This window comes from Elaeis guineensis, chromosome 13 (assembly GCF_000442705.2).
Source record: "Elaeis guineensis isolate ETL-2024a chromosome 13, EG11, whole genome shotgun sequence".
In the NCBI taxonomy this organism is placed as follows: Eukaryota; Viridiplantae; Streptophyta; class Magnoliopsida; order Arecales; family Arecaceae; genus Elaeis; species Elaeis guineensis.
In genome coordinates, this window is record NC_026005.2 from 502653 (window position 1) to 517283 (window position 14631).

The following is a 14631-nucleotide window of genomic DNA, read 5'->3' on the forward strand; positions in this document are numbered from 1 at the left end:
ATTATTTTATTATAATTTAATTATTTTATGATAATAAAATATAAAAAATATTTTTATTTTAGAGAAAATTCTATTGAAATTTTTGATGAAAAATTTTCAATACAGAATTATTCTTTTTTGATAAATTAAAAATTTATTTTTGAATGCATATTCAGAGATGGTAGTTAAATTGCATTGAGCTGTAAATTTTGTTCAAGAGTTGATCTTTATCGAGATTGACTCTTGGATGTTCCGTATTCGGACTTTTTAAAAAAATAATAATCTTATTGTTATTAATAGTTGATATTTTATTTTATTATGTGGTATTCAGTAGTTATCTATCCATTGTTCTCTGGATATATTCAATAGTTATTGAGTTTGCACGGCATAAGGCTGACAGTGCTAGTCGAATAAAGTATCCATGCAAGAGATGTGTCAATATGATATTCGTCACATAACACTTGTTGAAAAGCATCTGCTACATTATGGTATGGATAAGAAGTATACTTGTTGGATATGGCATGGGGAGGGTGATCCGAATGAAGTGATGCGCGACGATGACAATACTGAAGATGATAATGATGCTGCTGGACATGTCGAACATAGTGGTATAGAAGAATTATTAGATGATTTACATCAGGGTGCTTGTTCAAATATACGCATGAGTACTACTGCATCTGAAAGTAATTCTGATCATGAACATAATATCCGACTTGAGGTAGAAGGGACTTCTAAACAGTTTGCAAAGCTTATAAGGGTTGCACGAGAGCTACTCTATCCAAATTGTACAAAGTTTTTCAAATTAGAGTTTTTGATAAAATTACTTCATATTAAAATCATAAACTGATGGAGTCAGAAGTCATTTGATCAAATTTTGACATTGATTAAAGCAGCTCTTCCCGATGGAGAGAGACTTCCGAAATCATATTCTGAAGCAAAAATATACATGCGAAAATTGAGACTTGACTATATTCCTATATATGCCTGCAAAAATGACTGTATATTATTTTATAAGGATAACAAACAGGTAACTGAATATCCAAAATATGGTGAGCTTAGATACAAAATCGATAATAGAAAAGCAAAGAAGATACCTCAAAAGATTTTGAGATATTTTTCATTGATTTCAAGACTTCAAAAGTTGTATATGTCCACAAAGACAGCAGAAGAAATAAAATGGCATTATGAGCAGTGGGTTTCAGAGGAGAACATACTTAGCCATCCGACCGACTCTTTAGTATGGAAAGACTTCGATGCAAAGCATCTGCACTTTGTGAGTGACCCGTGCAATATCTGACTTGGTCTAGCAATAGATGGATTTAATCTCTTTGACAATCTGAGTACCTCTTACAGCATATGCCCTATGATGCTAGATGTATAAAATATGTCACCTTGAAAGTGCATGAAAGAATCATTTATTTTTATATCACTGTTGATTCTGGATTCGAAAGCACCAGGTAATGAAATTGATGTATATCTATAACCTTTAATCGATGATTTGAAGGAGCTTTGGAAAAATGAGGTACAAACATATGATTATGTGAGTCGAAGTAATTTTAAGTTGCATGCTTCGATTCTATGGACCATAAATAATTTTTCTGCATATGGAAACTTATCTGAATAGAGCACCAAAGGTTATCTTGCATGTCCAATATGCAATAGGAATGCATCCTCCTTACATTTAAAGCACGGATGAAAAATATATTTCATTGATCATCGACAGTTTCTCCCTGATAATTATTCTTGGAGGACTCGTTATAACCAATATTTTGATGATAGTCCGACCGGTGTCCGCCACCTAAAGAGTTAAGTGGATAAAAAATTTTAGAACAACTTGAAGTTATTGAAAATGTCTAATTTAGAAAAATATCGTGTACTCGCAAGTGGAAGCGTACTAAAGCTGAGCTGAATTGAACGAAGTGAAGTATTTTTTTCGAACTACCGTATTAGAAGCAGCTACTACTTCATCATAATCTAGATGTAATGCATATTAAAAAAATATTTGTGATAATATCATCGGTACTGTATTGAACATCTCAGAAAAAATAAAAGATGGTACAAAAGCTCGTCTTGATTTACAAAAAATAAAAATCAGACCGGAGTTGCATTTAGTTCGTCAAGGTGAGAGAATTTTTATGCTACCTGCATGTTATTTGCTGTTTGGTGAGGAAAAAAGTTTTTGTGGATGGTTCAAAACTATAAAGTTTTCTGATGCATATGCTTCTAATCTATCGCGATGTGTTGGAAACAACAATGGTAATATCTCTAGCATAAAAAGTCATGACTCCCATGTGATGATGCAACGTTTGTTTCCTACGGTCATACGTGGCTATTTGGATGGTAATGTTCAAATTGCATTGATTGAGCTGGGAGTGTTCTTTCGAGAACTGTGCTGTTAAAAATTGAAGATTAACTTACTTGAGAGATCTGAGAAGGATATCGTACTCATTCTTTGTAAGTTAGAAAAAATTTTTTCACCATCATTTTTTGATATTATAGTGCATCTGGCTATTCATCTTCCAAAAGAAGCTCTTTTGGCTGGATCGGTACATTATTGATAGATGTATCCTATTGAAAGGTAAAAAAATTATATGCACTTTGTCATATCAATTATAAGATGTAAATATATTTCTAAAATTAAAATTTATTTTTATTTATAAATTTTTGTGTATCTTAAAAAGTATGTGCGCAATAAAGTAAGGCAAGAAGGGTCTATAGTGGAAGCATATGTAACTACGGAGTGTGTCACATTTTGCTCGATGTATCTTGACAATATCGAAACAAGATTCAATTATACAGATCGTAATGCAGACCGTGAATGGGGTGATAATGAACCGATATTGTCTATATTTAAATAAATGGTTTGACCTATTAGTGCAAGGAGATATGAATTTATGGACGTGAATGAGCTATCCAAGGCATACTTTTATGTTCTAAATAATTATGAAGAAATTGAAGATTTTATTGAGTAAGTACCATCTTAGCATACTGTTTAATATTTTAAGTAATTTTTTCATGTCGATATAAAATTAAAAATCATAACTTATTGCAGTGAGCACAAGAGTATACTATATAGAGAGAATAATATGGATGCTGATGATCGACATAGAAGAAAATTTGCAAAATAGTTTGATGATTTTGTAAGTTGCATTAGTGATACGTTATTTATTTAATTATAAATAAATTATTTAAATCAATATAATTTTTTATGTTATGGTGTAGATGAAATATAAGTATTTTAATAAAGAAGTGAATGCGATCGATGAGTTGTATCATTTAGCATGTGGTCTCGATTGAAGGATTAATCACTACACATCATATATCATTGGAGAAATGAGATTTCACACAAGGGAGCTTGAGATGCAATGATAAATCCAAAATAGCGAGATTGTTACAATAAGATATGAAGGAGAAGAAGAGATTGAATATTATAGTGTACTGATAGATATCATAGAACTGAAGTATGGGTCCAATAATTATGTATTTTTATTTTAGTATGAATGGTGGGATATTAGTAATAAAAAAGATCGATATTTATGTCGATTCACACTTTATCAATATAAATTTTGCACGAACATGGTACCAGAATGAGCCATATATATTAGCAACTCAAGAGAAATAAGTAATATATTTGAAGGATCTAAAGTATCGAGGTAATTGGCATGTTGTACAAAAAATAATATCTAGAGGCGTGTATGACATACCAACCCTATTAGAGATGGATGAAAATTCAGATTTATATGAAGAGGAAGCTTTTTAGCAAGAAGAACAAACATTAGCTGAGCTTTTTGTTGATGAAGAACTTATAACGGCACCTTTAAATAGGACTGATCTGCCGTCCTACGAAGTTGAAGCTGATCATGTATTTAATCTTAATGAGTTGGAAGGCAACGATCAGTTGATAAATGATGATGAGATAGAAGACGACACACATATCGATTATTATAATTCGAAGGAGGATCTACACATCAAGAAAGATACGAATATTAATGAGTAGATCTATATTCTTCGTTCAATCTTCTCTTACAATAATGGTATGCGATATAATTGTATTCATCAGAATGTAATTTATTTTTTGTTATTATTATTGAATATTATATTCATATCAATTATTGCAGATATGGCACCAGGAGACAGACAATGATGTTCGCATTTATAGTCTACCCTGGAGGTTAAGGCACCTTCACCGATCTCTATTGCCACACCGGCTCCATTGTCAGAGGGTCCTGCACCGGCAAGTCCCAATGAGGCGGGTCCCAGTGAGACGGGTCCGAGTGAGACGGGTCTGAGTGGTATTATTATACTTTTTGTATAATAAAATTTAATTTTTTTATTTGGATAGCTATCATACTAATGATTTATTTATTGTTGTTTCATGCCAGTCTTCATCTGTAGTGAGGCGAGGGCAAGGTCCATCGAAGAACCTCACTCTAGAGCGTTGGAGATGCGAGCACCTGGGACAGCATCTCCGTATCGAGATACTAGCTAGCTACACCAGGCCTATTAGGGGATGGTGCGAGCTGTGGCAGATTGAGCTAGGCATTAATGCCGCGGCTATGCCCCTATGATGTTCTTCAATTGGCATCACATTTTACCGGCTCAGAGAGAGATTTTGTACACCTACTTACAGGTAAAATAAATTATATTGTGAATATTTAATTTACATAGTATTCTTTTAATATTTATTATTGACAGGATGTATTCGACATCATTGATTTTGAGGAGGATCATGTGAGGCGAGCCGTGGACACTCATTTATCGTTGCATTTCAAAGATTATCGCTATCACATGCATCAGCATTAGTACCATATGATGTAGGATTATGGGGAGGAGGCAGCACAGCAACAGCCCATGACAGCATCACTATGGATGACTGGACTGTCATATGCCGGTATTACGAGGATCCGGCATATCAGGTTACACATCCAAAGTTTTTCATTTTTTAGAGTTTAATGATTGAATCATTTATTCTTAAATTAAATTTATTATCTACTAATTTGATTGGTAACTGTACAGAGAAGATATGCTCAGAACGTCGTGAATCGGACGAGACAGACCGTACCATATTGTGGGGGTTCGAGGTCATTCACTCATCACATAGAGCACATGATAGGTAATTTTTAATTTTTAATTAGCATATAATTCTTTAATTATTTAAATTTTTTTAATTAATTCTCAAATCGCAAAGAGATGCCGAGAGTTGCGAGCTTTCTGGTAGGATCGATATCTACCAGCGAACCGATCAACGACGGTTAGGGGAGTGGACGATGGGGAGCCAGGAGCTCTTTGTAAGTTTTTTTAATTATTTTTTTATTTACATTCTGATTTTTATTACAAAATTAAAATAGCTATAACTTTAATTTTCAGGACTGTATGACAAACATGAGATTTCAGTCTACCCTTGAGGGCTCGACTGCACCCACAGATGATGAGATCTGTGATCAGGTGCTTAGTACGAGATCTTGTTATATTAGGGGTCTAGGGTATAGGGTATGGGATCACTGCTCCCTCATCCTCACGCTCATCTAGAGCTGACATCCATTCTGTGTGCGAAGCTCGGCTGACGGAGGTGCAGAGGCAAGCTGTCATGGATCGACAGCAGGCTGAGCAGCGAGCTCAGGAGTTAGCTGCATGCATCGATGAGTGTCAGCAACTCCAGATCTAGATGATAAAGCGAATGACGCAGATGGAGCAGATGATACAGCTGATGAGGCAACGCAGGCCAGTTCGAGCTCTTTCGAGCGCTCTCCTTCCCCAACTCGTTCTCCAGATGCCGACACTTGACGGCTTCTTCATATACTTTTTTATTTTTATTTCAAATCTCTTATAATTTTAATTTAATATAATAAAATAATAAAATTTATTTATTTATTATTGTATAAATTTTTTATTTTAATTTTTTTAATTTATAAAAAAATATTATAGATATAAACTAAAAATATATTTTTATAAATTATTTTTAAAAAAAATATATTTAAATTATTAGTGATGTAATTATTTCTGATAAAATATTGATCGCCAAAAATATTTTAGTATGATAATTTAATTTTTTAATAAATATAAAATTATTAAAATTTTATATATAATTAATAGCGATGAAAAATTATTCATTGCAAATAATTATTAGCGATAAAAAATTTTATCGAAAATTATCATATTTATGACGTAAGTTTTTCGTCGCTAATATTATTTAAATTTAATTTTAAAAAAATTATTAAATTAAAAGAGACGAAAAATTTTTATTGCAAAGAAAGTTATTTGCGACGTAAATTTTTTATCGCTAAAATTTTTTAAATATTTTATTTTAGAAAAAATTTTAATTAAATTAATAGCGATGAAAAAATTTCATCGCTATTAATTTTTTATTTATTAGCGACGTTATAATTCATCGTAAATATTTTTTTTATGATTAAAATTTTTCGTCGAATATTTTTAATGACAAAAATTATTCGTCATAAATAAATATTATTAACGATGTAATATTTTTTTCATCGTAAAATATTATCAACGATGTGATTATTTATGATAAAAAATTAGCGACGAAATTTTATCGCTAATAACTATTAACGATGAAAATAGATTATTAACGATGAAAAATTTTCATCATAAATTTTTTTTTAATAATATTTATAAAAAAAAAATTGTATTTAGTATGCGGCAGTTGCAGCGCCCTTGCTCGCAAATTTGGGCAAAAGGTATGACATTATGCCTTGAATGTTAAGTCTCAAATCGAGAGCCCTTTGCCTTATTCCCTCCTGATTCAAGCTACAATCAACCCAAACATTCCTAGCATCTTGAATCAATTGCCAACATACAAGAGTGCGATAGACGTAGAGATATCTTGCTATGGAATCATTCACGCGTGGAATGCAAATGTGTGGTCATCTCACCTCCACGTATTGCATAGGGGACAATTATTCACCAGATTTGCTGTGATCCGGATACATACGTATACCAGCATATGTCCCCGTACTGATATATATATATATATTCTTAACCACTCATACAACCGCAAGAAATCCATTCATAATTCCATGTACGGAGATTCTTAACCGTCCATACACTTCCGCTTAGCTATACTTATTTGAGCGGTGATGCGTCCCCGAGTAACCTTCTGTGATATCTTTACGTCGATCCCACGCTCCACTAGTATACCATTTTTTTTTTTTTTGTTAAGGCTAGTAACACCTTTTTGGCTTTCATGTGTGTAACCACTCATACAACCGAAAGAAATCCATTCGTAATTCCATGTACGGATACTATTAACCGTCCATACACTTGCGCTCTGCTATACTTATTTGAGCGGTGATGTGTCCCCGAGTAACCTTCTGTGATATCTTTACGTCGATCCCACGCTCCACTAGTATATATATATATATATTTTTGGTTAAGGCTAGTGATACCTTTTTGGCTTTTATGTGTGAGACCAGACTACTAAAGCAACAAAAGGTAGCACACGGAGGAAGACTGGAGTCCACTCCAAAATCTATATAAATAAACCTAAACCGGTCAAACTTTAATCAAACCTTTATTCCCTCCAAATGCACTAATAGATGTGCAAAGACTAAAGCGAGTTAGCGACAGTGATCAGGATTTGGGAAAAGCTTTGTTCTCAGTCAAAAGGCTCCCCTTAATTGGAGCTCGAGGCGAGAGAAAGGCAAAGAGAGTAGAAAGGAAAAGAAAGAATCCAATGAGCTCAAAAAAGAGCCGTGTGGTATCATGATATCCTTAAAGATACGGGATAAAAAGAAAGGCAAAGGCATTTCACTTGGAGAGAAAAAGACAGCAGCTCACCCACTGCCACAGGGCTCAGGAAGACGCAGCCCAAAAAGCTCGGTCCGGTCAAAGTTCTCTTAGGCTCACTAGGGATGACCGCACCTCTCGGAAGCTTCAGAGGAAAAAAGATATGAGAGAGAGACAGGAATAATCCGCCCGCGTTAGCGTACGCGAGACCTCGGAAACATACCAATCGTAATACGTCCTCTTTATGGCAATGGCCTTGAGATCACAGCCATTGATTGTTCTCAACCCAGCCCACCGTCCTTCCGTCACCTTTTTTATTTATGCCTTTTGTTTTTGTTTTTTTAATGATGGGTGTGATGGGAGGACAGGAGAATAGGGCTGGTGGGGCCACCACGGAGCCTGACGCTGGCTGCATGAGGACGGGAATCTCTCAGAACTATCACGTTCCAAGGAACGGATTCCTTGGGCTTAGAACGTGGAAGAAGCCATCAACCCATCCTCTCCCCTCCCCCCACCCTTTCTTCGCGCTGCTGCTCGTTGTGTTCGTGGTGGTAGATTAGACTGGTGATTAGACTACTTTTTGGAGTACAATAATGACGCTATTACTAAGCCTTTCTCGCAGAAGAAAAGCCTTTCTCTAACTATATCCCATCGTTCTTTTCTCTGATGCCTTCGCAGGTCTACATCTTGGACTTGAGAGAAGAAGAATAAAAGTGCATCTGGAATGGACTCTTCCGAAAGCATTAGTAGTTAATGGAAGATGGTACCAACTACCCAAGCATGGGAACTTATGTACATTAGTTCGCAACAACACTACTCATAAAACTCATAGGAATTAAGTGGGTGGGGAGGAAAAAAAGCTAAAAGGAAACTAGCTAAGGTTAAACAAGAGATAACAAAACGATCACCCTTAGTTCGGTGGAATGAAGCTAACGAGTAGGAGAGGGTGGCATCAGGTTGAGACTCAAATCATCCTCCTCTAACACCAAGCGAGGCTTGGTGGAGGGAGACGTGGGCGCGTCCAAGTGCAAGCCTCTCTTGTGAGTACTAGTAGAACGTTCGCTTAGAGGCACTCCAAAGAGCTTGGGCCGAGAACTGCTGCTCTCTCCATTGTTGTTGTTGGTGTTGTTATCGAGTGGAGGGGAGGGCTCTTCGGCGATCGTGAGAGAGCTGCTGGAGGTGGTGCTGCCGCCGGAGTTGAGACCACCCTTCCGGTGAGGATAGAAGCTGCCGGCAACGCCGGCGTTAGTGGCGGAGAGGAGGAGGGTTGAGGCGGCGGAGCTGGGGGCGACCGGGCGGACATGGTTCTGGACGAAGTAGATGATGTCGTTGTAGAGCTTCCGCATGTGGGAAAGCTCCGATAGAAGTGCCGCGTTGTTCCGCCGAAGCCTCTCATTCTCCTCCACCAGTGCCGCCGCCGTCGCCGGGGGCGGCGGCGGGGCTCCTCCACCGTTACCCCCGTTCCCAAGAGCAAGAAGGCGAGGCGAGGGGGAGTCCCGCCACTGCGGGGGTCCGACGAGGTGGTGGTCGTCGGGGAAGTGGTGGTAGAGAGGGAGGTGGTGGGGAGGAAACAAAGGGGGAGAAGACGGCGACGGGGCTGCCGAGTTGGAGGTCTTTCGCCGGTGGATCTCGCAAAGCAGGTGCTTCTCTCCCTTTCTAAAGAACTCATTTGCAAACTCCCATCGTTCCGGCACCACTTTCCTGAACCCCTGTTCCATTTGAATCAAAACGAAGAAAGACAGAAGCAAAGAGAGAACGTATGTCAATAAATAACTGCCATTAGCACTAGAACAAGAGAGGAGAACAAGAAAGAGAGGTTTTGCGGAATGGGGATATATACGGACGTAAGTGTTGAGTTGGCGGACGAAGCTGGAGAAGTTATTGTGCTTGAAGTAATTGGGGAGGAGGTCGCGGGCGAACTCGGGGGGACGCCACACCACGAAGGTGGAGACGCGGTCGTCGCCCCACGACACGATGTGGTCGGTGGAGGGATCGTCCACAAGCTGGTAGGTCTTGGTCAGGAAGGGCGCCGGCACCGCCTTGTGCGCCTCCACCGCTCCACCACCTCCACTCTCCCAACACCTCTCCATTGTTATGATGATGACAGGATAGGATATAGTTGGAGCTAGGTGGTGAAGATGGGGAGAGTTGGAAGGGGCTTGGGTTTTAGGAGGAGGAGGAGGAGGAGAGGGGAGAAAGAGGAGGGGGCATGTGATGGGAGTGCGTGTGGGGGATGGTTTGTTTGTTGGTGTGTTTTGTTTTGTTTTACTAAGCCTCGGGTTTGATGTGGGGTGGGGTGGGGTGGGGTGGGATGGGGTGGTGTGGAGGGAGGGGAGGAAGGGAGGGAATATGTGTCTGTCTGTCTCAGAGAGAGAGAGAGAGAGAGAGAGAGGAAGGGGGGAAGAGAGGAGGATTCAACTTTCAAGATAAACCCGTGACCCCTTCGCTTCTTCTCAGCTTCTCTGGCTGTAAAACTTTTTTTTATTTATTTATTTTTGCTCTCTACTGCTGCCGCTGAGTTGGTCTGGCCTGTTGCTTGCTTGGATTTCCATCTGACGCTGGGGCGCGGGCACAGCGCGCACGCACTTAAAACAAGCATCAGCAAGGGCATGGGGGTGACGGTGCGGGGGTACTGCTGACTCAATTCTTTGAGTACCGATTCTACCCTGGTCCTGTGCACATTTCTGACCCAATAGATACCAGCTCCCTAAATGTATGGCTTTGTTCTAGGTGCTGTGCCTGCGTTTTTGTGCCTTAGTTTCTATAAAGTGTGACAGGTTTAACAGACCTTCTATAAAGGAGAAGCAGGGTGCATCACATGGGCTCTGTTTATCACTCTTCGTAACGTGGTTTTAGGAGGGGATAGAGACAAACAAGTGCATATTTTAGGAGTCAGGACTGTATTTATGAATGTCCTCCTCCTGTATGATTCAAAAAAAACAGATTAGTAAGAATCAAGACTTATCAGACTCCTGTTTGGTTAGAAAACTTTCTTCATATATACTGAGAAAATATCAAATCATCCAACAGGATCGTTGGGAATACGGTACTGACTACCGCAGCATGTTGCTCTGCTTCTCGGGCAGATTCCGGATGCAATTACACCAGCATGGATTTTTATCTCAAATAGCAGGGATCCTGAGTTAGCTTGCGTTAATTAGCCCATGGTAGACCTTTTCACCCCAGCTTCTTTGTCACAGGACATGATCCACTTAGCCATCACAAGGCCTATGTTCACATGCGTGCTGTATTAGATAAGTCATCAACCACTTTGTTCCTTCTTAGAATATTTATCACAGAATAATCGTTCTCCCTCCAAACTAATACGTACGAGTCATTTTCTACTTCTATATCATTTCCACTATCAAAATGAAATTAGTATGTAAATGGAAAATTAATATTCTTCAGTGGGACATGAAGTTACAAACTCAATCTTGTCTAAGCACTACTACTCTACGTACGTATGTCGACCAAAATTATGCCCACCAAAGGCCGATCACCGCCATGTGATAGATATACATAATACTTATGTAGCTAGAATTTTGATGGCCTAGAGGGATCATCAAACTCTATGTACTAGATAAGCCATTATGAAAAGATCTCACCGGGATTTAAGAGCAAGATACAACACCTAGGCTTGAATGCCTACCATGACCGATCTCTAAGGCATGATACATACTACACTATGGGTTTCCTTTTCTTTTTCTTTTTTTATTGTAGGCTGGTCTGTTTTGGGGGTTGGGGGAGGGTAGGGGGAAGGGTTGGGGTACGTGGAGATCGATATCTCAAGAAGATCTATGATATAGCAACCTGTCAGTATATCTACCAGAATCATGGCAGATGCTATTTAAGATCTATGAAGTCCCAAAATGACCGCTCAAACTTGTACAATCTTTCAGTGTTCCAGAAAAAGAAGAAAATCCACCTACTTTATTGAGATAAAATGAAGATTAATACAAAGAAAAGTTTAGAACGACGGAGAATGATATATCTCCGTCGCAAAATTTGCAACAAGTAGCTAGTTCTCACAGCAGCCCATCCCGTTGAGATTTCTTGGGAGGCAAAAATGTTGCTCACCATTGAAGATCTCCAGCGGTTGAACCAGATAGCCTGATCATTGTTAGCTATAGCCTTCTTCAGAAAAATTCTGCATGTGATTTCTTGCTTGCCAAATACTCGAGCATATCATGATCTATTTCCTGCCAAAAATTTTAATAAATACTGATTAAAGTACATGTCAAAGAATTTTGAAAAAAAATCAAAGCGAATACAGAAGTTATGATTTAGCTTTCCAGCCAATTTTGCAACCATGTAATTTTTTATTTTTTGAAAAAAATAATTAATATCTTTAACTAGAAAACGAAATTAGCATAGAGATGAACTTTATGAGTATAAATAGATACTTTATACCATAGTTTTGCAAATTAGAATTTCAAAAATAAATAAAAAACTCTACTATTCAGACACTTTTTTATAACATTAATACTTATCTTTGTTTGTTTTGTTTTCTATGATATTCAAATTAAGCAGATCAAAGGAAGAAATTTTACTCTCTTCAATTAGATTAAGTGGTAAGGATATAATTTGTAAAAGATTTGTCCATACAACCACATAATTCTAAGTTCCAAGAATGTGTCCCGCCCTATGAGAACAATTAACTTAATAATTCAACCATAATCTTCTTGAATAAGTTGTTGAGAAATAGAGGAAGTGGTGTAGCAACCATGCAAAAAAGACAGAAAAAATAATTTCACTCTCTCCAACGCAACAAATAACATTACTTCTACCATAAGCATAGGCCATCTTCTATTTTAGGTCAACATCTATTAAGATGATCAGTTGAACTTGTAAGACGGTTATGCATATACCAGACCTTTAATAGCTTTTTTCAATGTTTGATTCATATTCTTGCCTTCAAGGTGGTTGTTTGAATCTTCTTGATTTGGAGTTTGCATGACCTGCTTGTCTATGGATTTAAATGACAAATTCTTTAATTTCGAACATGATCATATCTACTCTATCTTTTAGAATGCATTTGGTCCCTTGATAAGTGACCAGGGTGGCAAAGCTAAGCACCGGTAACGCCACCACGAAATCAGTAAACCACGGGACTGGTTAAATTGCTATTTAGCTATTATTCAGCTCATCACCTCTTTCTGTTGACATTGCAAATATTGTGTTTAGTTGCACAAAGTACCGTTGAGGCCCATATTTGCTATATGGACAACAATGCCCTCATGCAATATGCATTGTCTACATTTGGACGAAATATGCACTTATATTTGCTCACCATATTGTTTTATCAGCCAAAAATTATCAAAGTAATTTCAGTTTAACATTACTGTGAAAATGACATGAATGGGTAGCATTTGCCAATTGGCCTTCCCTTTTTCCCCCAACGCATACCATGTTAGACAGAGTATATATATTGGTAGTTTAGCACAGAGAAATTTCCAACTATATTCGTGGCTAGGTCATGAAGGTAATCATTGGGACCTGTGCAGTTTCTTAGCACAAAATCACCAGCACCAAACTAGGGATATATATACATCCATCCATCTATCTATCTACATACACAGACAACAGCAAGAACCAAAACAAGATAATCCAAGTATAAAATTCAGAGAACCACCTTTTCCAAACCATATAACAACCATTTTCTATTTTTTGAAGCATATCGAATGATTTTCAAAGACATATCAAAGGACCAAGAAGTCATAATCTCACCGTCCCTAACTTGTGTTTTGATTTCTTTTTTCACAATTTAATCAATTCATCATAGATTTGAGAGTAGCTATCAAATTGATTGTGACAATTGATCAAAATCTCACAAACAAAATAAGAGCACACATGAAAAATAGAGAGCATATCATAACCAGGAAATTGAAGCATGTTAACATAAAATCAGGCTTTGTAATGTGAAGGAAAATATCTAGCATAAACTAAAAGTAACCTTCGCACCAAGTTAATCACGATCAAAGTGAAAGCAAACACCATATTTTAAACATGGATGCCTATAGATCATGAGTCCTTGGCACTGAATAAGAGAGTACTTAGGTAAAATACTAGAAGCGGCATCTTGTCTCCACTGAGATGGAGTCATAGTTCAAAACAACCAAGAAAAGCAAGCCCTAAAGAAATTAAAGCCACAATAACCACCAACCACCATCACTAACAGCTTATCTAGAAATCGATCATAGCAAGTAATTAGATAGAGATCTAAGACGAACCCCAAGATATAGCCCATGTCTACTAATCAAAAGTTCAATCTATCATCCACAACCACCAATTGATTTTTGGTGAGACAGAGAGGGTATAAAAGCCATTGACAATGGTTGGAGAAAATGGGAAATGAAGCATTAAAGGCAATAAAAAACGAAGAAAGAAAACAAAGCTAGGCTTTGTCAACTAGCATGATCGATCATTTTATGTCACCAAGAGTAGGCTGTAGCGATGAAAACTATAGAACATTGTTTTAATTGAGGGAAGGAAAGGGGGAGAAAAGGGTCATAGAGAGAGGAACCCTAGCCGAGGTAAAAAGGAATAGAAAGAGGTCTCACCAATTGAGGCATTCTAGGAATAAAATTAAGGGTTTGGGAAGTTTGTTAAAGATATTCCTATTAATAACGGTTAGGTGGTTAAAGTGCTCTATTCGACTAAAATTAACCATGAAAAAAATAAGATTATTTGGTTGGTTAAGTAAATAATTAGGTCTGAACCAGGTTTTATCTAAAAATCAAATACAACCTTAAGGAGTGGTCTATATTTGCTGGTGAAGAAAATTTTAGTCCATATTTGTGGGTATGAGAAATGGATCAGTAAATGCATAACTTGTTCCTCTCTTGGATATATAAACCATTCTTGTATCTGTGCTTAATTTATACATCAATGTAAAACTTATTTTCCTCT

General features: G+C 37.5%; 1 protein-coding gene across 1 annotated transcript; it reads right to left on the bottom strand.

The window, feature by feature from the left end:
• Positions 1 to 8483: 8483 nt before the first annotated feature.
• Positions 8484 to 9983, bottom strand: LOC105060916 (heat stress transcription factor B-4c). The gene is made up of 2 exons (XM_010944792.4): positions 9567 to 9983; positions 8484 to 9431 (listed from the first exon to the last, which is right to left on the bottom strand). The coding sequence occupies exons 1-2, from the start codon at positions 9810 to 9812 to the stop codon at positions 8652 to 8654; spliced, it is 1026 nt and encodes a 341-aa protein (XP_010943094.1). The 5' UTR covers positions 9813 to 9983; the 3' UTR covers positions 8484 to 8651.
• Positions 9984 to 14631: the final 4648 nt, after the last annotated feature.

Excerpts from the sequence above, each read along its gene's own strand:
- LOC105060916 (XM_010944792.4), bottom strand. The coding sequence starts at position 9,812 with ATGGAGAGGTGTTGGGAGAGTGGAGGTGGTGGAGCGGTGGAGGCGCAC. Across the intron at positions 9,432-9,566 it reads TCCGCCAACTCAACACTTAC|GGGTTCAGGAAAGTGGTGCC; the intron begins GTCCGTATATAT and ends CAAATGGAACAG.